Consider the following 23,996-nt stretch of genomic DNA (forward strand, 5'->3'; position numbering starts at 1 on the left):
CTGCCTCCGCCCTCACCTGCCGTCAGCTCGGCGGGGCGGGACGCGGCGACCGCCGGTTCCCCCCGCACCTCCCGGGAGCGGGGGACGCTGGGTCCCGCAGCAACCGGACACACACCCCCCCCCCCCCTTTCTCTCCCCGTGGCGGAGGCAGGAACCCGCTGGCACTGCTTGCACTGTCCGGGACGGCGGCATCCTGCTGATAAGCCGCCGGGGCACACCGGTTCGCGTTCCCGTTGCCCACAATCACAGACGCACCTGTCTCCCCCGGCGCACAACCGATAAACCTCAAAAACTGGGGAGAATTTCCCCATCCCCCTTCCCCACCGACCCCCCTTTGTGGGAATCACCAAAAGCGTATCTTTCGAAGGCCGCTCTGGAGCGATTCCCCAAAGCCGGGGTGAAGGCAGGTACAGCTTGGTTCATCTCACATACGTGTGACAGGCCAGAGCCACTCCAGCCAGAATCCACAGGAAATTCCACTTACGATTTAATTCTACCAGCCTGAAACACACACGGAGCTGAAACAGTAAAGCTCTGCACTTTCCATTCCTGCAGCAGTTTAAAGTGTCTTTAACTACAAACTTCTGTTTGTATTAAGCGCAGGACATCAGAAACTCCTTTTCTCCGGCCGCTCCTGCAGCACCACCAGTACTTGACAAACACAGGCTGCTGCCCTCAAAGTAGCAAATTACAGTTTTATGGACTGTTAATGAGTATTTAAAACTTTTTAGAAAGCTGAACTAATAGCTTTTCTCTCTCTGATGTCTCCCCCCAGGATCCTGGCACATGCTATTCGGGATAAGGTTTAAAGGAACAGTTCCCTCTGGGAAAGACAATTCAGCCCAGCCAGTGTCCTCTGCTGTCACTACAAATAAGTCACTAATGTTCCTGGACCAGTTACTGGAAACCAAAGAATACCAGAATTGCCACTATCTCCTCTTCCCACAAGGCAGAGCTCTCAGGTTTTGCTGAAGTAAAATGACTCTACCTAACAATTGTGCAATCCCCCCCCCCCCCCAGTAAACGTCTCAGCTAATTTTCAGATGGAGTTTCAGATTACTTACTAGAAAGACAATGCGAGGAAACTGCAGCGACATGCACAGATGTGTCTGCAGCACAAGACGGCCCTGCCCAGAGCAATCTGCTCCCGGAACTCACCAGCTATTAAACAGTTCACAGCTCCATTTAGGTACACTTAAACATAAGGAGGATTTTCAAAAGTTCCTTGTCTTTAGACTCTTTTAAATTAGCAAGTCTATAAATCTAGTTAGGAAATATTCTGAAGCAAAATACACAGAGCGGCCACTCCTTCCAAGTACTGAAAACTGAAATTATTCTTACAGAAGTACCGTGTCTTTCTTAACTACTTTTATCTACCATGTCAAAACAGAAATCACAGAATCTTGGAATAATCAGCTCATGGATTTTCCATTTGCTTACAAACAAATCCTGACCCCACGTCAAAAAAAAATAAATCACAAGTTAACAGAATACGCTGTTCCTCAGGATATTAATAATGGTCCATTAATATGTTCCTCTACCACTGGATTTTTGACGTGTGAACCTTCCCGTAACATTCAGGACATGAATCCAGCGACAACGTGGACAATCGATATTGAAGAGGACCAAAATACTCTTTTCAAAGCTGTTTCCCTTCCTTTGTAGGTTGAAAAGTGCTCCCAGAATTCTGACAGAATAAATACGGCTGGGCCGATACACCAACAGCAAGTCACGCTAACTTTAGTACGCTGAAGCATTTCTCCAGGAAATACACTTTAATCATGTTCTAAACTTCCAATCACTTAACATTAATTGCTACCAATCTCCTCCTAGTGAGAGAAAACTGTTCGCAACGTGGCTACAGTCACCCCGATGACCAACCAGTCTTGCTGAAGCCTCATATTTTTGCACGAGCCATTTCTCCGTTCAGAACACCGGTTTCTAAACTGGTTATCGTGTAACTAACACTGCAAGAAGGGAAAAGAGAACAATAAAAACCAGGCTTACAGTCTTGCGTTCTCCATTGCGACTAACCACGCGGATGATTTCTCCCGTAGGAATAAGTTCAATCTGCAGTTCCATCATTCCGAGGTAAGTTAGTAAATCTCTCTATTCTTTACGGATAGTTCCGATTTCAAAGCGCAGCAGCAGAACCCCCCGAGTGGTCTGGGAGAAGACCTTGACTAACTGCAATCTTTGGTTCAGAGCCCTGTTGTGAGAGGAAGAGATGAACCTCCGTATTTATACTAAGTGTAGGTGTGAACTGAAACAACAATTAAGTTCAAGACTAGTTTCCACTAGTTACAATGGGTCAAGACAGTTCCAAGAAGCCTGAATTTATGGTCGTGTTTATGGCCGCAAACTTTGTTGATGTTCCATTTTAGTCCCAGCGGACTTAGAAAAGTCAAGTCGCTGCGGATGCCGTTTCATAGGTATTAGCACGGAACAACCGTACGGTAGACTTTGCAAATCTACCAAGAGATTTTATGTAGAAAAGATTCTTCATCTTTGCCTTCAAAATACTTGGTTTAGAGATAAGGGAATAGAAAACACTGATTGCTCCCATGGTAACTACAGGAAGTTCTTCAAATTGCTGCAGAACGAAATCATTATTAATTGAATCCTTGAGTAGGTTAACTAATCATGCAAAGGAAATTAACTTGCACATTACTTCACAAAAATTCCTACTATGAATATGAGAAAAATAATCTGGCGAACACTGGTTTAAGTGCAATTATAGCACTTTACTACAGCCATGTCATCCATTACTGCAGTACTAGGCCTATGACCCCCCCCATAAACTCCCCAACAGATGCAGACATCCTGCCTGTGACTGGGTAGAAAAGAGATCAGTCTAAATCTCACATATTTTAAGACTTGCTGTTGGGGGACAATTCCTTCAATCTTCTTGGAATAGCCAAATTTCAACTTTCAACTTCACTACAGACCAATTCCAGATGATACTTCTTGTCAAAAAAACTACCTAGATGTTGAGATTAACAAGCATCTGGCCATTCAAGAGCAGATAAAGAGACCACCATTCTGTTCAGGAACTGAAAAAGAAATGGCCTGTCATTGTTCTGTAGTTTGTATCTGGAATTATTCCTATACTTCCCTTCGCTGTTATAGACAAGAATATTCCAGTTCAACAATTGTTTCCTTGACCACTTGCTTCCCAATATAGGGTTCTACTGAAAAAGAGATTTTATCACATTTTAAAAAAAACCTATCGCCGTCAGTTCCCCAAACAAACCCACCCTACTCAGGAATATGGAGCAATACCCAGCCTATCTTATCTACCCTTCCTACACAGAGAAATTACAAAGATTAGTAGCCTAGAACACGAGGGCTGTTCAACTGGAATGATTTCTGTAATTCAGAAACCAGAATTAAGTACAAAAAAACCTCCTGAAAATGGGCTACAGATAAGTGAGAACAAGAAGAAAAAAAGAAAAGAATAAAGAAAGTAGAAAGAGGCTGAAGGGAAAAAAAAAAAGATAAAATAGAAGAGAGGAACAGCGTGTGATCTCTGCTGAGACCAAGCGTACACTTTAAAACCACAGTTACAATAAAGCTCGTATTTGCTAAACAATGCTGAAACATTCCCTGCTAGGGCTGATGTCTGTATTTGATAACTGCCAGTTTCAAACACAGTACCGTTAACAGCTTAAAGTGTCTGCTATTGTGTTTTTCTTCTTTTTTGTGGTGCTAGTAAATTCTTATTTTCTGAATTTTGCCCACACCTCTGCATTTCCTCTTGCCAGTTTGCATTCCCAGATGTCACGCTTCCTCTGACTTCAGTGTTTTCCTCCAGTGATTCTTCCAGCCTGTGCTTCAAAAGCTCCCACGCAGGTTCTCTTGCTAGATTGCACATGAGATGTTCTTACTTTTAATTGCAGAGACCTTGTAAGGGGAAGATGACAGTTCCGCTGTAACACTGGGAAGTGGGATGTACACACGCAGATAAGTGACTTTTCTTAAGTTGAAGCAATTGGACAGAAAGTTCAGTAGCTCCTGAGTAGCTCAGTTTCCAGAGGAACTCAATGTGTCCTGCAGAGATTCATCAGGTGGTGAGTGCCATTGCCTTGGCTGAACAAAGCAGCCACACAGAATAGTTTACACTGCACTACTGTGAACTACACAACACGAATGTTTGCGCTTGCACCTGAAGAAAGAGAGTTAAAGATAAAAGAAAGCAAGCTGGCCATATAGACAACTGGCCTCAAACGCTTCCATCTTTACACAATATCTTTTTCTCCTTTCTCTTTCAAGATTGGTATAAAGAAAAAACAGATATAAGGAAATCAGGGTATTATCTGCTTAATGCATGAGTTATCAGGTCAAATAACATCGGTATTCATGCTGTGATGAGTACCAGGAACTTTCTGTGATCTCTGTATCTTGTTATCACAAAAGAAATTCCTTCATTTCAATCACTTTCAAACAGCCAATCCCTATATCCAAGGACAGATATGGCCATCAGAAATATTCCTGCTAGTAATGCAGAGTTCTCAAAAAAAGTATCATTTCCTCTCTCAAGGAAAACCTAATTCAAGCTTTGTTTGACTGACCTTTCCACTGCAGTATATTAATTAAGACAAGTTCATCTGAGTGTCACTTAGTGCCCAAGAGCAGAGAAGGAAGTGGTGGTAGTAGAAACAATAGTTTTTATCAGAACGTATTTTTAGGGTCTAACAAACACGCAAGACATCTTAGAAATATTTCCTGTTTACACAGAGCTGTACTATCTGTGTGCAATGATACACTGCACATCCTGAGGTTAGCGAGGAATCAGAAATATATGGAAGTTAAATAAGGCTATACTGAACAACATTCCTTGGTAGACCTATTTCCTATTTTAAAATAAATTCTCTAACAGCAGGGAATTATGAAAAGTTACCCTTAGGTTGAAATTATTTGATAGCAAATTTATATTAAAACATAGAAAATTTGAAATACAATGTACAATGCAGCAGATTTTTCACAAAGACAAAAAGGACAAATCATACTGTGAAAAATTCACTGTGAAAAAGTGAATTTTGAAGAACTCGTTCTTAAAAATTAAGAAAGCAATTTAAGTGGCCACAGCATTTTTACAAGGAAAATATCAAAACCTCCTCAATGGGGGAGTGAAGACAGAAAATCCAAAACAGAAGTCCATTTAAGACTGGACTTATTTAAGTGAAAAACAAAATATTAGATGAATCTACTTTGTCTGAAAGAAAAATAGTTATTTGTCCTTGCCCTTCTTTTGCAGTCCGAAGTCCTACTGCATGTTATTACTGATATATTTCCAGTCTAAAATACTGTTGGTATCTTCGTATTAAACATGACCAAAGTTTCTTGGAGAAAGGTTACCGTGCACGAATTAATCCTCGCCACCTGAACCGATGTGTTCGTTCTAAAATCAATAGAGGCCACATAAAACACTTCACTGCCAGGATTTATTTTAGTGGTACATGAAAAGAAAACACATGAGTATAAAAACATTTCCAGTGATTATAACATCCAATTAAAGGTGTTTTAAGAAAGATAAATTTCATCAGAAATTGTATCATTACAGGTCATGGAATAGTTTGAAAAGCTACCATAGGTAACAGTAGTAAACAAAAGTGCTACTGTGTGCATAATACTTAAGAAAGAAGTATACAGTTCTGTGCAGCATCCTACTAACACACAAGCAGATTCAATCACAGCTGCCGTGGGCATTTTCAGTGAAGTCCTGTGGTTCAAAGGATAAGTTTACAAAATGCAGCTTCTATGTCCAGTGATTGAGAGGGTTATCAGCTCTCATACAACATTAAGGATCTTGAGTTTCTTGCCCATGGAAAGCGGCTGTGTGGCTCCCCCTCTGAGCTGCTCATGAACAGCAGATGCACCCTGATTAGAAGAAACTGGATCTTGGTCCACAAAAAATTGCCAGCTGTGGTCTGGAATTCAAAGACCACTGTTCTTTGAGTTCTCCACAGAATCTCCTTGCACAGAGTACGGTGATACAGTTACACAAGTAAAATCAGAAAGAGTACAACTCGGGAACTGCAAAAGTTCTTTGCAATTCGATAGGGATTTGTCTGATGCCCTAGTTGCCATGAGAAGTCACATATCTGAAAGATTTAGTGCAAAACAAATTCTTGTAAGACCGGCACAAATGTGAAAACTGTTTCTAATATTGTTCCAAAATGTAATAGGAATGTACAAACTTTAAACCTCAAGGCAGTTTTAATCCATGCAATGAACACAGCATCCTCTGAACCTGCCCTCACTACTTACAACTGGAAATAGTTCCAACACCAAACATTAAGCTGAGATACAACTAAAATTTAGAGAGGCTAAGTGTTCTCAAACCCCACACTGCAACTGTCTAACCAGTTAACCTATTTTATAGTTTCCACAGTATACAAAGACACCCAGAATGCAGAAGATTTTATATAGTGAATGGTATAAGCAAGTAATTGCAAAACAAATGTCATATTAAAGTGTTGACCTTCTATCTCAAAAGAATCCTGAAAAAAATAAGGCTTTGAGAAAAAAAGCAAAAAGGAATCCATTCAGTTCTGAAGCAATATTCTAACATAAACACACCAACATCCTTTACTTTGCTCTTCCACTTGAACCGAATTTTCTCTTTTCCATCCGTTACCAACATGACAGTGATGAGTAACTAATTTTACTTACCATCCACCCTGGTAGCTCGAAGCTGTGTATCTAGAACATGGGAGACTCACAAGTGCTCTTTTCCAGCACTGCAGTCTAAGATTCTGTGGAATATTGGTGCCTCTTCCAATCCTTTCCAAACATCTCCATTTCCTCATCAAGAAACAAAAATAATTTCTGAAGCTAACTACCTTTCAGGTTTTTTAAGGTACATGACCTTTCTTATTCCATCTCCACCCTCAAGTGCACAGGACACACTAAGGTCTAAGCACCTCTAGAAAAACAGAAATTTTGCAGACCGATTGCTATTAATTGTAGAGATTAACAATTTTGGTAGCACAGATTATGCCATAGGAAAGAACTTGTTCCACTGAAATTCCCCATTTATAATTCCCATCGTCTCTACAGTAAGTGTAGCAATTATATGGCAGGATGGTACCAGGGAAGTATTTAAATATGGCTTTAGCTTTCTAAACTCCATATGACAACAGGAAACAATTGGGGTTAGTACCATGAGCATTAGCTCTTTGCCAAGAAGTGCTTTCTGAACTATGGTCTGCTCGCCTACCCTAAAGCATTTCTCAACTTAAACAATTTCTTTCAGAAATTGCGGGATCCCGGTTAACTCTGAGCCAGGGACTAGTATAAAAGTGGCTTCATTTTACTTTCTTAAATCAGAGGGAGAAATGCAATAGGCAAATTACTAAATTCTTTTATAAAAGAAGAATTAAAAAAAAAAAATCAGATCAGGAAAAGTGTGTTTTGATAAATGTATCTCAAAAAAATTGGAGAAATTAGAATGGAAAAATCCTACAAAGAGTTATCAGTAAGGCATGAAGAAAAGGGATCTACCACCAAAGGAGAATTTACACACTCCAAAGATTTTGTTTTCATGTGACTTGTTGCCACATGTGTTTCCCAAAAGGTAATCAGCTTACATTTGAAACTCAAACAAAATTTTAAAACAAGCTAACTAGCTGTACCTAATAAATAATTTTTTAAATAACTTCATTTGAACTAAAAATTTGGAAATCAATGATTAAGTGGTTACAGTATAGCAAATATTGTATCATAAATAAAATATCCTCTACAAAAAGGAGCAAGCCTAAAAATCTATTACAGATCGTAGCTTACTTAGGTTAAATCATTGTATTAGAAATGTTTGTCATCTTAAAACATACAGCATTCATTAGGTGCTATTTTTACAGTTCTCATCCAGTGCAAGAGCGTAACAATAAAAATATCTGTTTCCACAATAAATTATCATCTTCTATGAGCTTACAAAGTTTCTGAACAATCCTACCTGTCTTACTTGCACTGTCTTACTCCATCTTCTAAGAGTAAAAAGCTTATAATCACTAAGACATAAAGACTCATCTGACTCCTGAATCAGGACCACTAAATGCCCTTTCTGCCTTCAGAATTCATCATGCGATTCCAGATTGTCAGGTTTCTGCATCCAACTGTTCTCTTCCTGTGTCAGATCCTTGTCCATTAACGTTCTGTTAGGTTGAATCTAGAAGACAGACAGTAGTTAACAAATTAACACATTCAGAAACACCGTGTTGCTCTATACTATCAATATACCATTATATAAAGTTGTCTTACATACTTGCTAGAAACTGAGAAAATTAGAAGTGACACATCTATGCAGCAATTATAAGATTTAAAAAAAAAAAAAAATCTAGTAAAAAACCACTAAACTGATACCAACACATTGTCATGCAAAAAAAAGGTATATGGTGTGTTGTATCCACATACAGCTGACAATCATCCTGCAGAGTTTGTGGTAGATCTTGCTCAGAGACAACTGAAATACTGGGCTCTGCAATGTTTCTCACCAATATAGAAAGAAAAATATGAGCAGTATCACTGAGATACACCAGCCAGCCCAGTGACTTTCATTACTGTATCCCCTAAGGTAATGGAGTCTCACAGCCTTGTAGAACCCTTCATCCAGCAACAATGCAGAACTTCCATTTTAACCATTCTACAACACATTAGCACAGCCATGACAGCATGGAAAATTAGGAACAAACAAAATTATTCTGACAAAAAATGCTTTTGTAGAAGAAGCAATGCTCAGTCACTTCATCTAGTCTGTGCAGGTTGTCATCCTTTCAGAAATTAAATGAAGCAGCTGGTTAAACAAATAACTTGAGTTGCAGCTGCCCTGTCTTTCCCAAATTCAAGTGACTAAATTACAGGCAGCATTTCTGTGCAAATCTACCACAGAATGGAACACAAAGAGTTAACTTACAACCTATCAGAAACTTGGCAGCATTTAAGTTGATTTGACTTCTCATCTTTACAGAAACTAGAGACCTAACTGACAGAGCCCGAAATTCCAAAAACGAAAGCTGAGAGAAAGAAACCTGTCTTATGTCTTTACAACAACATGTTGCCAGAATAGCTACTCAGAGACTTTTAGCACATCAGCAAATTCTTTTACAGGATGTTATCCAGTACCTATCTTTTTTGCAATTATTTCTGCTGCCACCTCCCCCAGGATTAACACAGCTGTACACACCTATGTTCAGACACACATGAAAGCAAAAGAAATAAAAATCACATCAATGTTAATCAAAGCTTTCAAATATATTACCTGAAAAGGCTGGCTGATACCAACTATTGACTGCAAATTATTGCTGTAATAACCAAGCAAAAATTCTCCTCCCATATCAGGTATTTCTGCAGCACTCATGTAAACCTGTCAACAAGTATAAGAACAAGCAATGGACATTTTCCACAGAGAGAGCAGCTGACAAAAAAAGAAGTCCCTGCCACTCAGGACAACATAAAAATCAGTATTTATTATTTATAAGTTTTTAAACGTAAGCTAAAAAGGATAAGGACAGACACAACTCATGAAACCATCCGAAAACTAAGTCAGGGAGGAAAAGCGAATATCCTTCACCATGTTATCAAGCTGACTCGGTTCAGCAAGAAGTGAGAAGAAACCCAGAGTTGCTGTAAGGGAAGGGGTAAGGCCACACAAGCAGCAAGGAGGGAGATGACCTGCCTCCTGGTGGCAATAAGCTGCAACATGGCACAGCAGAACCAACCCACCACCTCGGTTTTGTACTATTCCCTGAAGACCCTTGGTTTCTGAACTGCAGCCCACAGTATCCTGCTAAAACAGCGATCATAGTGTTTAAATTTCTAAGCTTAGTGATAGGAAACCATGATATCAGAGAAATTTTGAGATTCAGAATGTTGATAACAATACAATTTGGGCTCTTGTTGTAAACCTGATGCTAAATTACAAAACCTCTAACAAGAAATAACTGCGTTCCATTGCTGTCTGGGAAATCTCATCTATCTTTGCGCTCACTGAGTCTCCAAAATTAAATCTGAATTTCCATTTGTTCACATAAATACCTTTGCGAACAGGTAATTTGTATTCAAAATAAGCTTTGTTTATTTGTTTGAAATCACCTTAGGTAATCACTACTAGACAGCTCTGTAACAGACAGCAGTTTTTTAAAGAGGGACCAAATCACTCAATAGCCAAAATGAAGAAAAGTCTAAGAAACCCTAATCTGTAGCTGTATTAGACACCTGAAACTAACTGTGTTAGTAACATTAGGTATTGACAACTGTAACGAAAATCACATAATAAATATTTAGGATACATTGAGCAATTTGACAATCAGCTGGAAAAGTGGTCGGTTACTTATTTCAGTGGCAGAAATGGACCAAAATACAAAATGAAAGTAGTTTTTAACACAATGAAAAGTCACTACAGAAATAAACTGCCTTTTCATCAGTTCTCTTAAGCATTATGATTACACCTGAGAAGGTATGCTAGACTACCTGAAAAATAATAAGAATTAGGAGGAGGGGGAAAAGAGGATACAGAACCTGGAAGAGGAAGGGGATATGGAACAAACAGACCTTGAACGCTCAGCTATGGGATACTACATTACAAAGCAATACAACTGGCTTACTTGTTTACTGTCTTTGTTAGAAGAAATTTCATCATCTTCTACCCAAGCATAAGTAACATAGTCATTCACATGCCTGAAAGACACCTGCAAAGGAAGATGAAAACCATCAGCCTTCTGAAGGAAACAAAAAACATACCACATGGAAAACCCAAAGTCATGAGAGAGATTTTTACTATTTCACTGAAGCAATTAAAATACTTCATTTTTAGGATCAAAATATTTTGGGGGGATGCACAAGTCTTTTGTTTCTGAGAGAGTGCGACTGCTCTGTTCTCTCCCCCTTCCACTGATTTTCTTTTATTTTTGCTCTTTCTTTGCTGTATAAAGCTTTTGAACTGCAGGCATTAGGGGAGGACAATTCCTTTGGACAGCTTCTGAACCATTTTACTTAGCAGATAATTTAAAGGGTGCAGAAAAGCTCACATGCTATGCAACTAAAATGTCAGCATACAGAGACTAACAGCAATCAGGGACACACGACTATTTCAGAGACTTTTGCACTAGCAAGAATCACAATGTCCTGTGACAGAAGACTATCAACTACCTCCTCCAGTCATATTCACCATCTTCATTAAAGAGCCACGATGCGGTAACATTACCTTGAAGAGCCCAATCCAGTCCCAAGCACTGCTTGGGAATTCAGGTACTGCAGAATAGCGGATTAGAACATCATGTTCCGCGCTCCACTCACCCTCAGGACTCAGCGTGACCAAAGGATCCAATAGAAGAGGCTTCAACTAGACAAAAGAATAGAATTTTACGTGAGTCAAATTTGTCATTCTTTCAGATATTCAAGTTATTCTCTGCCACACCAGCTGTGGTACTCTTAACTGAATGGAAATAACCTGGAAGCAATTTGCTGCCTTCACTATAATCAGAATGAAACGGAGATTATGACTTACAAAGTTTAGAAAACCAGCTTCTGTAAGGCAAGACTTAGTAAAACAAACTTTTTCTCAACAACATAACTGGGACAGCACCTCAAGCCCAAAAGTTCCCGTAACAGGTTTGTGATCGCTGATGCCATAGCTCATGTGACTGATGTAGTTATTCAAAGTAACAGAAATTGTCTGTTCTTCTTCAGAGAATTCGCTTTCTTTTGATGCGTGCTGGCAGAGATTTTTCACCCTCCAAAGAATTCTATCGGTCCATGCTGGCTTTCTTTTCTTCTCACTGCAAAAGTGTAAGATAAAAGTGAAATGAAGAACAGTTGCCAAAAGCTAAGAATACCGTGCAATACTGCGCAGAATCTACTCAAAGCTGGAAGACTGTCAGATACGTATTAATAAAAGAAGGCAATCACATCCAAGCTTCATTTTACAGCTCTGTTCAATATGCTTTACAACCAAGGTTTCCTTAATTTGAAATCAACTCCATTTACCACAGATAAGTTTCATAGGTTTCTGAAAGAGGAGTAAAATGAAGGGGAGAAGGGCATTTCAATGGGTTAGTTGGCTTCATACAGGAAATGATACTTTCTCCTAAAACACTCCATAAAAACATGCAAGAACATTGAGATAATATAAAAACTGCCCCAAGCTTCAAATGTATTGTTATTCTGGGAAAAGGGGCATAAACTTAAGGGAGATGTAGGAAGAGTCTGAACGATGTTTGAAATTACTCAAAACATTTGAGAACAAGTTTAACAACAAAAACCAGACAAACCTAGGTAGCTTACACTAATCACAGGCAACAAAACAATGCTATATTTAAAGTTGCTCTCACTCGTACTAGCCTGCATTTCAAGTTTGCAAGCTATTGCTGTCTCATATAAAAAAGACTTTAAAAATTCTGTAATCAAGAAATTTGTGCCTGCAACCTGCAACTGTGCTATACATTAAACTGTAATCAAATTCAGAGTTTCCTTTTATACCATATCAATAACAACAGAAGACATGAGCCTTTCGTGGTTCTCTCTGTAGTGGGAAGAAGACTTAACAGCAACTCTCTGTATGGATGTATCACTTCAAATTGAAATGGAGAAAAGATCATACCCTATGGAAGAGGAATTAGAATGGACTGGATTGAATTATAAAAGTTAATGAGCAGGATGCGTAAGGAAAACTGTCAGTTTAATAACTCTGAATATCAAAATCATCATAATCTGGAAATGCCATTTAATTCAATATTCAACATACTTTTATTTTACCCCTTCCCATATACAAGTCTGACTCACCTTTAATAAGGTGGAAAGACTTTAAATGACTAAGGGGCCATATCCCACTTACTCTACTAATTATATAAACCGACAGAAACCTTTATGAGCTGCCATATGTCTGCTCTGCTGTGCAAGAAAATACCAAAAGAACAGCTTAAGTTAATACACTATTTTGCAGAAAACAGCATTTTAGATGGAAAAGAAAACCTCAAAATCCACACTGAAAAAGTATCAAGGGTAACAAAATACTGTGTGCTTCATATAAAGCATGCTTTTCAAGGGTGCTTGCCTTGAGGTCTTCTGATCACCCATCCGACCACAATATGTCTGCTAGCTTTAACAGCAGCAGAATGCACACAGTATGCATAAGCATACTTTTTGTTCTTTAAATGAGTCAATACAGACTATCAGGCTATGAATCATTCTTAAAATGTCTAGGTTTGGATTACTGTAAGTATTTTTTGTTAACTGGATTTACTGCTGGTCCCCTTGTATCTCTTCACACTCCATTAGGGAGCACAATTTCTTTGGATCCAAATGAATAAACTTCCAATATTAAGTGCAGCAGCAGCAGAGTAGATAACACTACAGCTTTCAGACAGGTTCAGAAAATCCCTGAAGAAAATCAGCTGTCATCTGATTTTCAAATATTTCACAGAAATCAAATCAAAAGCTCGGGAAGGAGCATTGTTTTGATTCTGAAATATTTACAAATCTATGAAATCCAGAAAGTTCTCTTCTTACTTAAACCAAAACAGGGACTTCCGCTCTCTGGAAGTAAAGAAAAAGATCAGTACAAAACCCCTGTTCGGACAGGAACTTATTCTTCTGTTGAAACATAAGACTAATACTTAACAACAAACTTTAGCGTCAGAACAAAAGTTTGGAAACTACTCCATTTTCAAATTAAGACACATTAACATTTATTTTCAAATACCAGCAGTATCAAATGAAATGCTTAAATAGAGAAGGAAAACAAAAATTGCAGACAACTACTCTTTTCCTTTTGCTCATTGCTGACAACCAATGGGCACGTTTAGCATTAAAGAAGAAAAAAGAAGGGGCTTAAACAAGCCCTGGTTTGTTCTGTTAATCTAGCCTTTCCAAAAAGAAAGCCGGGCTGTTTCACTACTTCTCTCATGCAATCAGCAGGCTCAGGCTTCTTCAGCCAGAGATATTCATTTATTCAGATTTGATCCCTGAACGAGCTTAACAGAATAAATAGCTCAATAGCCCCAGTTAACTAGTACATTCAGGAAATTCAGGTTTGCTTACTAAAGTAACATTTAGTCAAGCACCACATTCAGTCTCATATTCCACATGCCTAAACTCATCTTATTATGCTTTTACCTTGTATCATATACATCCGAATAAAGGTCAAACTTGTAGGTGGGTTTAAACTGCAGAGGACCCTCTATGAAATCCTGAAGAAATGCTTCCTTCTTTTTTGCCATATTTAACTGCAGAAATAAAAAGTTTTAAAGATTATGTTTAAAAATCAGAGCTTAAAGGGCAGTTGGGAAAGGAGCTGAGAAAGCATCTTCCAAGAAGAATTCAACATCTCAGTCATACAATATATTTGGAAAGGTAAGTTCAGAACTGCCTCTTTGTTACTACCAGGACTCTTGACATGATCTGTTTGAAAGTTTTGTAGGAGTTCTACTCAAAACAAATTCCAGAATAAGCTTCTCTTAAAAGTAATTCTTGGGAGAAGAAATATGGAGGAAAAATGAAGATGCAGAGCAATTCACAAGCCATGAAGTTCAAAGAAAGCTTTGGTCAAACACGAGCATTGCAAAAGAGTAAGAAACTAAATAAAAGCAGAAAATTTTTGCAATTCACTGGGGCTTCTGACTGAGAAGCGACACAGCAAACAGCTAGAGCTGTTCCACCTCATGACTACTCTGAATTTGTGTTCTTTAATAGAAATTAGAAACTATGTTTCTAATGTTAACTACCGTGTTGTGTTTGAATGCATTAAAAACAAAATAAAACAAACAAAGAAACCTCCCAAACAGATTAAGACAACATACCTGGTCCTTTTCCCACAGCAGGTTGTAACGCTTGTTATTTATTGATTCTCGGACAAAATGTATACCATAATCTGCTATCCGGAAGTTTAGATCTCCAAACCAGAAGAGAACACTTAGAGGGAAAAAAAAAAAAAAGGAAAAGAAAAAGAAAAAAAACCAAAGAAGATTTATACAACTCCATTAACACGAGGGAAGAATTCAATAGAATATAAGCCATTACGGTAATTAAGTAATATAAGTGATTAGAGCACCTAATCTAAGCATCTTAAACACTAACATTAAGTAGTTATAGATAAGCTTACACAGGGATAACCTGCTGCTAAACAAAAAAATTAAAGAAATTGAAATAGTAAATTAAGTTCCTCACATTCTTGCCATTTGCTCATTACTGCCTGGGTATTAGCTTCTCTCGAGTCTCCTAATGACTTACATCTCTATTAGAGACAGATTTAGAATTAAATTTTAACAGTAGGTAAAATAATTCACAAAATCATGACCTATACACCAGCTGATTATATTAAATCCACTAACTCAGAGCTCTGGTTTAGTGCCTTGGGAAAGCAGGGATACACCCTGGGTGTTCTACAGTTATTAGGAAAGAGAGTTATTCTTCCGAAGCACTGCACTGTGTTATTAGCAATGTTATAAACACCAGGAAAACTGTTTTTTTCAAGTAAATTAACTTCCCTTTGAAAATCCCTACTTTCAACGTTTTGTTCAGGGGTGGATATACCAAACTTGATCTTACGGAAACAAAACTTTTATTTTAATCCCATTTGTAATTTCTTTTTAGAAGATGACAGTAGAGGATTTGGTAGACACCCATGCACACAGTCAAGAAAATGAGAACACATTCAATTTGAGTATCAAACACTTATACTAAGGTAGGAAAAGTAACGATTTTGAAACTCATGTGTCATATATTTTTACCTAATTTTAATTAACTCATTAATAAGTAAAGTGATATTACATATCCATTCCAGATTTATCTGTCCTGGCAGTTTTATGGGTATAAAAAAACCCAACCAAACAAAAATGTTTCTCTGAACCCTGTTTTAAATGGTTCTACTACCATCTTTAGACTCCAGCACATGAAAACAACAGAAGATACAAATAATTTCTGCAGAATTAAGGAACAAAAGCTCAATTAGTGGCTCAAATCAGGTTTGTTTTGGCTTGGGTTTTTTTGGTGAGACACCTGAGCGGAGTGTAATTCATACAAATCTACAGAAATCATCAGTCAAGGTTTTAAAGGCTGAGAAGCCTTCAGCCAGATTCTAAAATTTCAACAGGAATAAAACCAGCCCGAAACGTAACACAAACATCCTCAAAAAAAGCGAGGAAGATAAACATTTAATACTATCTAAAGGATTTTTGGTACAAATGGACTCTCCAGTACAGAACATACGTAGTACATACACTAACAAATTTAATGTAATTTGAGGCTGGAAGAGAACAGTCTTGCAAAATACACCTCCAGCCTTCAGGTTATCTTTTCCTCCCAGGATTCAGGGTCAAGACTGAAAAAAAAGACATTTAAAATAAAAACGATGGATGAAAACTCCAAATTCCACACTCCTCGTTGCACGGGTTTACCATATAACAGATAAAAACAATACAGACAGAATAGGGTCTGAACAACTCACTCATGATCCAAGGTACTTGGAATACCCTCTCCTTCAAACTGCATTTCCAGAATTTTCTCAAAGTCGTCCAATCGCTGCTCTGTATTCTCCATGTGAGCTGGCAAGTGGCAGTTCATGAAACAAATTGTGTGACCATAGAGAGACATGCGAACGGTGACTCCTCCTTTGTTCCCCTGGTATGGAAGATGAACAACATTCTCTGAAACTACAGTCAACACCTGCAAACGTAACTATTAACACCACCTATAAATTTTTAAATCTTGCCATTTAGATTTAAATGAATACAATTTTTTCCTACATAAGTTGTTGTATATCACCTAATAAACTGGTAAAATTATGGTCTGTGCTGCGCACTTGCACAGCAGGTTCAAACAAGTGAGTCTCACTGCTTCTTAGTTTATTAATTTTTAAGTAAACCATATATCCTCTCTCCCACCACGAAACCATTCAGAGGCATATGCCACCATAAGCAGAAGTAACCAAGGCGACCACGTCTCGGATACTTCCTTACCCAGTATCCATACAGGCCTGTGCGTATGTAGTGGGTATGAACGTCCCGTATGAAGGGAAGGTGGACATGCTTCACAAAGACCAGAAGTAGTAACCCCTGCATGCGAACGGAGGAAAGCTGGAAGAGATACAAAAGAGGGCATGGTCATTTCCAGGGAGGTATTAGGAATTCCTTGGGTCTACTTCATAGGAGCTTTTAGGTGAAGAATATCATAGCAGAAGTCATGCAATTCCCTCACCAAGCCTGGCTTCAATATTGTGGTACAGTAAATGCAAACATATTTCAGTGTTGTAAAGAATATATTCTTACAGTAGACTTGCTTATAAACAATTTTGATGAACCTCTCAACTCATTGAGTCGTACCACCTTACCAATATGAAGTTGACCTCAAAACACGTGTATTTGCCCAAACACCTTTAAAGACCTTTCCTCTGCCTCACCAGCCTCTTGCTTCTACCTTTAAGCATCCTGTTCATGAAGAACCAAATCCTTGATTTCTCACCTATAATCTTAATAGCAAACACCTACAAGTCCTCCAACAGGAGCAAGTTTTTCAAACTGTAACATCCTTCAGCATGTAACTAATGATTCTAAATGTCATTAAAATGCCTAAAAAGCACAGCAGTTACCCCTAGGCATTAGCAAAAACAATGATCTGCAAACAGTAGTAACTCTTGCCTGCAATATCTGTAAAAACTGATTTACCAAACCCTTCCAAAGCAAAAACACCTAGGGAGCACGTAAAACACTGTTTAAGCTTTAAGATGCTGGGGTTTTTTTTGTGGTTTGGGTTGGGGTTTTTTTGTGCGTGTGGAAAGAAAGACGTTCTTCATTAAAAATTTATGAACTCAGCCCAAAATTTAAAACAGAATTCCTTCTTTCTTTACCTCCACATCTACACAATGATTTCAGAATATATGTTAAAGGTTTCATTATTCTTGAGCCCAACACGGTACTAAGCAATGTACTGAGATGATGGATCTCAATTATTAGTTGATGCATAAATATTTGTTTTCTGATCAGACATTTGGTGTAACCAGTATTCTCCTTTCCATAATTATATTATTCATGAGATACCAAGATCTTTCAGTCCCTTTACTATTTGCTACGTTTCACTCTGCTGTGGGCCAGTCCCCAGACATTTCTCGAGATCCACGTGAAACCTCTTCTCTCTGTAGGTCTTGAACATCAAAACACAATGGATCCCTCCTCCGCTGGAACTAGCACTAGTCCCACCAATATGTAGTGCTAACTCAAGCAAAGACCTTTCATAGAGGGGACGTGATTCCGTTTATGGTGAAAGAATTGACTGACTCCAACTAATGTAACACTCTGAAAATGGACCCTGTTATTGAAGGGACAGAATGCCCCAAGGATGACAACTACCCCTCTACACCCAACCTTGTCACAGGTCAGCAAGGAAGGGGTAACTGTTCCTCTCCTCCCCAGCCAAATCCTAGCATAAGCTCTCTTCACTGCTTGTTTTGATTTTGACCTGGCCTGACAGTGCCCTCTTATTATTAGAGCTAATCAAGTCCTGCTGAAATCCATTAGGTGGCAGCATCCATTCATTACTGTGTCCGAAGTGCCACATTTATAAATTAGAATTCAAAATCAACCATGCATGTGATTAGGAATTCTTTTTAACTGTCTGTATACAGGACCTGAACGTCAGCCCACAGCCAGATTTTGAATGTTTATCAGCAAAGACTTACACTAGAATGAACAATGTTTTTTTCCTTTTTATAATTCCCAATGAGTCCTTTGTTTTGTTTAATTACAGTTAAAAGAATGGCACAACTACTAAGTCTGATTAGCATACAGATAACACAATAATCTCAGAAAAATCACCCTGAAATAATGCTTTGTTCAGAAAAGGATTTTAATATCTCTCTATTAGAGAAATTCAGGATATCCTCCTAGGTTTACTGTTTGCATTATTAAAATAGCTAGTACTTTAGCTGATCTTATGCCCCAGGTATTACCGAAAATCTTGTAGTTTCAAAAACCATACAATGTTCTAGGTCTTCAATCAAAACCAAAGTCCTCAGAAAAATATATATACCCAGTAAAATTCTGGTTTACATATATGCAATTTATTTTCACCTCCAAACAAGTTTAAAAAAAAAAAAAAGAAACCTTACCAATCTGAACGACAATCACTGCCATTGCTCGAGATATTTATAGTGAAAGCAGGTACTTAAGCAGACTACATTAGAAGCATCACAATACAGTTCCCCAATATTGCACAGAGCAAAAAAATTTTCTACAAACAAGAGAGAGATAGAGATATTGTGGCCACAAGAAATAAGCTGTTGAGTGTAAGTTTACATCACAATCCATTTTAAATAACCTTCGTTACTCTGTTCCTTGAGAACATATTTTTATTATGACAGTAATACGACAGGAGTGTTCTTCTATTCATCACATGGTTCTGCAGCACTTAGGCCATTGCCAGTATATCCAAACAACTTCTTGCTGTTTGCCATCTAAGCTGCAAAAGCATCAAAACTGCCCAACTATTTCAAACAAGAAATGAAAAATTCTATGTCCAATTTTTACTGCTAAAATTAAGGAAGTTATTATTAATATAGAAAAATTAAAATTGCCTTTATCAACAAACCAGGAAAACGCAAGTATGATGAAGAATCACTTCTAACATACATGTACTTATGGCAGTGACTGACAACTGTAAAAAATACCATCGACTTATCTTTTATGGAGAGGCTGAAGGGGAAAAAAAAATCTCAACAGAGTTGGGCAAGACATTTCCCTTTACTGCTGTGACACTTAAGAGATGTAAACAATTACCTTGATATATCCCAATGGAGACAATACAGTCATGAAAAAAATGCTCCATGGATCATCAAATGCCAAGTCAGACAGAAAATTAGTGATTCTTGAGTTCACCTCCTGTAAGCTGAATACATCAAGATTACTCACACTGTATCACCTGGTTTTGACTGAATTCATATAACCTTTTCAGAACACAGACTGCAACATCCTAACAGACCTCTCTCAGTGCAAGTCAGAAATTTCTTGCTGTTCAGTTTCCCATTTACAAGCAGTTTAACCCATCCACAGGTCTAACACATGTAACACTGAGAAAAGCAAAGTTAAAGGAGTTTACATACCTGAAGACAGAGTTTAAGACAATGCTAGACTCAAGCTATGTTATGACAAATAACCTGTCAGGTTTTTAAAATTTCAAGACAGTTTGGAAAACACGATGGCAGCTTGTGCCTAATAAGCTCGCACTGATTTCTTTAAAACACACTGATTTTGGATAACTTTCATATCAAAATGAATATACCTCTATGTGCCAACAAAGAAAACAGCAGCCAAATCTTACTGTGTGTTTAGAAAAAAGATACTCTGTATTTTGTCACAAAACAACAGCAGAAAGAAGATTCTATTGCTATACTTTATCTCTGTTCTGTATCACTAAGTCTAGTTTTCATCTTCTGTTAACAATAATGTTAAATCCCCTCCTAGGCAGTGATTCACACAGCACAGCCCTCCTGTAACACAGTAAGCTGTTGAGACCTAGCAGTTTTGCAATAAACTTACAAAGCAAGTTCTCTAACATACTTACCCTATAACATACATATCCATAGTTGGGCCCAGTGAATTGAGCTGAAGTAAACTAGTGACATCAGGAGGTGGAGAAGCTGTGCCCACGTTCCAGGTAACTAAGTGTAGTCTACAAACAAAAATCACACAAAAACAATGATAAAATTGAAACGTGAACAGGTAACCAACCCTAAGAGCATCTAATTTCCCCACAGAATTTCTATCTACAGAAAACAAAGATTTTCTGTCTCTTCATGAATCAGAAATTTATTTATTAGCTAGCATTATAAAAACCCCAAACCCAACAACATAAAACCAAGCAACTGGAGGGAACAAAACCTGAATTCTTGCCACTTATCCTTCAGCTTTTTTCCCCAGATAAGGAAAGCTTCATCTAGAGTGCGAGACACTTCTTCATGAATTTCATCATCCGAGCTGATGTCCTCTACACAAGCCATAAGCTGGGCTACTCGTTGACGGAGCTGCAAGCGGCCACTGGACCCTGTGCTGCTGAAACTTGCCGAACGGCTGCGGATGCTGTGCAGGTTTTCTAAATCGTTTAGGGAGAGGGCTGCCGAATCTTGAAATGCATCTTCGCTACTGAAGGATGCCATTTGCTCAAAAGAAAAGAATAACTCTGAAGGACTAGCCCATTAAAATCTTAAGTATAAAAGAAACAGGTGGCTAAGGGTCTTCCACATCAAGTTTTCACTCATGTGAAATTCAGCATTGCTTCTAATGCAAAAGGACAAACGCAGATGCAGCAACGCTGAAAAAAACTGTAGCATTACCACCACACTGAAAGGGTTGTTACAAAAGCTGCAATCACGTCCTACCTCACACAGTGAATTGTTTCTTCAGAATAGATTTAATGTGGTTAATTCTATAAGCTCAAGATTTAAAAGAATTTATTGTTGATTTGAATCAATCATGTGCCTCCATCTGTAGGCTACTAGAAATATAATCTCCAGCTTTCAAACATACAAATACAGAGCTCTGATCAAAACCGAGCAAATCTATTGCTGCTCTCAAGCACCGTCAGAAACATTTGCATGCCACAGGATTTGTCTATAAACAGCTTCTAAAATGGGATTCTCTTTACTGTTAGTCTTGTTACACATCAGGCAATTAAAAATTACATGGCAGATTATTAAAAAATAATAAGCTGTTAATTTTCCATCCATCTTGGGCTTCTGTAAGGACCCTATAAAAACTGATAGTTAAAAAGTGAATCCCACCAATACATCCATTATTAGGGCCATTTTTTATCCCCCGATCAACTGCCTGCTCAAGGTGACACACAACGTATGTGGAAAAGATGGGAAGTGACCTTGCATACCAGACTAATTCAATCACCCATAATTTCTCTCACCAATAGTTTATCTTTGTAAGACTACTCTGAAGTCAGTCAAAAGCTATTCTACAACAAATTTCTAGGGGGAAAAAAAAAAAAAAAAGTATGTATGCCACAGATCTAATTCTGCCATCAGAGATGTATCACTTGGGAACTCTCTCCAGTTACTAATTTCATAAGACAATTACCTGATTAAATAAAACTGAATTAATATTGAAGTCATCAGTCATTACTGACAGAAATTAAATTCCTCAAAGAGCCCAGCGTCACACTACTGATAAGAACACAGGAAAGAGTGCTAGAATTTACACCAAAAGAAAAAATATTTGTAAAAATTTCAAGAGCATCCTTAATAATTCAGTTTCACTGCAGGTTATGACTATGCCTGCAGGAAAAACTTCATAGCAAGGAACGTATATGCACGTGCAAAGCTAATAACCTACAGCATTATACAGTCCCAAAGGTCTACTGATGCTCCCGACTACTTCACAAGGCCGTACGAGTGCTGCCCACAGTAAGGAGGGGAGACCAGGGTGATACCAATTTTCCCCTGATGCCACAAAGACAGCCTTCACCAAAGGCCGGAGGATACCACTCAAGCCATCCTGGAAGCTTCCAGTACCACCACAGCACAGTCCCGAGCTTTCTGCAACCACATTCCTAAGTACGAGCAAACTACTGAAGACGTTATTTAGTGTCACTGATTCCTGAAATGATTCAACAGCAGAGAATTTTTTAAGGTCATAGTGTTTATAACACTGCGTTAAGATGACTTTTTATGATTGTTGATCAAATATTAGTAGTTTGGGGTTTTTTTTAATCTCCCTGTTACAGGAAGCTACTCAACTCCCCTTTTAAGTATATTTCTCTTGTCAACCAAGCCCACAGTGAGAGACGCTGCAACTTATCGCCACAGAAGATGCAACAGGAAGACACAGCGTAAAAACACCGTAAAAGCAGAAGCCAGAGGTTTATTCAAGCTCTTTCCTCCTCACGACAAGCGGGGAATTTGAGGCACTAAACACATTAATAGCAACCGCAGTAGGTCTTGCCCTCATTAAACATAAGTAGGTCTCCGGGAAGTCCCATGGAGGCAAACAATACCCAGTAAGTCTCCCTGAAACGCCTCCAGTACCGGCGCTTCCAAATCACAAAATCAGCTTTTCTTCTCTATTCCCTGTGACTACGTAACATCGCCAATTAGTCTAACACCCCGTTAATAAGCAGAAACACAAGTTTCGCTAATTCCCACCTCATTACGCAACGACTTAGCTACTTTTCTCCCGTAGTGGGCAAAACCGCCCCTCAGACCTGCCCCCCTAGACCTGCGCCTCACCCCGAACCGCCCCCGACCGCTCACCTCAGCTCCCTCACGGCGCCGCGCTCCGCCGGGCCCGCGGGCTCCATTTCCCCACCGGGGTTCCAGTCAGGGACGGCGGAAGAGACGACGGAGGGGAGAGGGAAGGGGACGGAGGGAACGGCCCGGCCCGCGGCCTCCTCTGTCCCCTCAGCGGCGACGCGCCCGCTGCCGGCAGCGCCCCGCGCCCATTGGCCCGCGTGACGGGGGAGGGCGTGACCACGGGCGGTGGAAGGACGAGGGCGCCACCTGGCGGGCGGGAGGACCGCGGCGGCGCGCGCAGGCGGCCATCGCACCCCCCATCCCCATCCCCACAACAAAGGAGACGGAGGCGTGAAGCTCTGTCTAGTATTTTATTAGATTTCGTTTCCAATATGCCGGTATTGGAAGATTAGGAGACAAAAAAGGCACAAACTCACATTTAAAGAAACAACGAGATAATCTAACCCATTCTACAAAGTGTGTGTCGCCAAAGGAAAGAGCACGATGAACCCAGAACGTGGCGGGGAGGCCCAGTGGGGATGAACCCAGAGAGGTGCGGTGTGGGGAGGGGAGTAAACCCCCCAGCAAACCGGCCTGAGGCGAGGTGCCAGCCTTGGACCCCCAAACCCACCCAGGGTAGGTGGGGGAGAGGGACAGGGGCATGGGCATAGCCCCCCAAACCCACCCAGCGCTGGTGGGGAGAGGGACAGGGCACAGCCATCACCGCTAAACCCACCCAGTGCTGGTGGGGAGACGGCCAGGGCATGGCCATCACCGC

At 39.3% G+C, this 23,996-nt stretch overlaps 2 protein-coding genes across 2 annotated transcripts in view; both read right to left on the reverse strand.

The window, feature by feature from the left end:
* Positions 1 to 5,941, reverse strand: part of MYO1C (myosin IC) — a 65,569-nt gene extending 59,628 nt beyond the window's left edge. Inside the window, exons 1-2 of the mRNA XM_074160825.1 lie at positions 5,911 to 5,941; positions 2,008 to 2,105 (exon numbers count right to left, since the gene is read on the reverse strand). Coding sequence (XP_074016926.1) covers positions 2,008 to 2,085 — 78 coding nt within the window. The 5' untranslated portion in view covers positions 2,086 to 2,105; positions 5,911 to 5,941. The remainder of the gene's footprint in view (positions 1 to 2,007; positions 2,106 to 5,910) is intronic.
* INPP5K (inositol polyphosphate-5-phosphatase K) lies at positions 5,433 to 23,406 on the reverse strand. The gene is made up of 12 exons (XM_074160826.1): positions 23,240 to 23,406; positions 20,548 to 20,655; positions 19,764 to 19,872; positions 16,953 to 17,069; positions 16,442 to 16,614; positions 14,796 to 14,907; positions 14,113 to 14,222; positions 11,585 to 11,777; positions 11,204 to 11,341; positions 10,605 to 10,688; positions 9,260 to 9,364; positions 5,433 to 8,170 (listed from the first exon to the last, which is right to left on the reverse strand). Exons 1-12 carry the CDS (start codon positions 23,284 to 23,286, stop codon positions 8,072 to 8,074), a joined length of 1,395 nt encoding a protein of 464 aa, XP_074016927.1. The 5' UTR covers positions 23,287 to 23,406; the 3' UTR covers positions 5,433 to 8,071.
* Positions 23,407 to 23,996: the final 590 nt, after the last annotated feature.

Source organism: Numenius arquata, chromosome 18, assembly GCF_964106895.1.
Source record: "Numenius arquata chromosome 18, bNumArq3.hap1.1, whole genome shotgun sequence".
In the NCBI taxonomy this organism is placed as follows: Eukaryota; Metazoa; Chordata; class Aves; order Charadriiformes; family Scolopacidae; genus Numenius; species Numenius arquata.

Excerpts from the sequence above, each read along its gene's own strand:
- INPP5K (XM_074160826.1), bottom strand. The coding sequence starts at position 23,286 with ATGGAGCCCGCGGGCCCGGCGGAGCGCGGCGCCGTGAGGGAGCTGAG. Across the intron at positions 19,873-20,547 it reads ATGGATATGTATGTTATAGG|CTTACAGGAGGTGAACTCAA; the intron begins GTAAGTATGTTA and ends TGATGTATTCAG. Across the intron at positions 14,223-14,795 it reads TGCTGTGGGAAAAGGACCAG|TTAAATATGGCAAAAAAGAA; the intron begins GTATGTTGTCTT and ends TTATTTCTGCAG.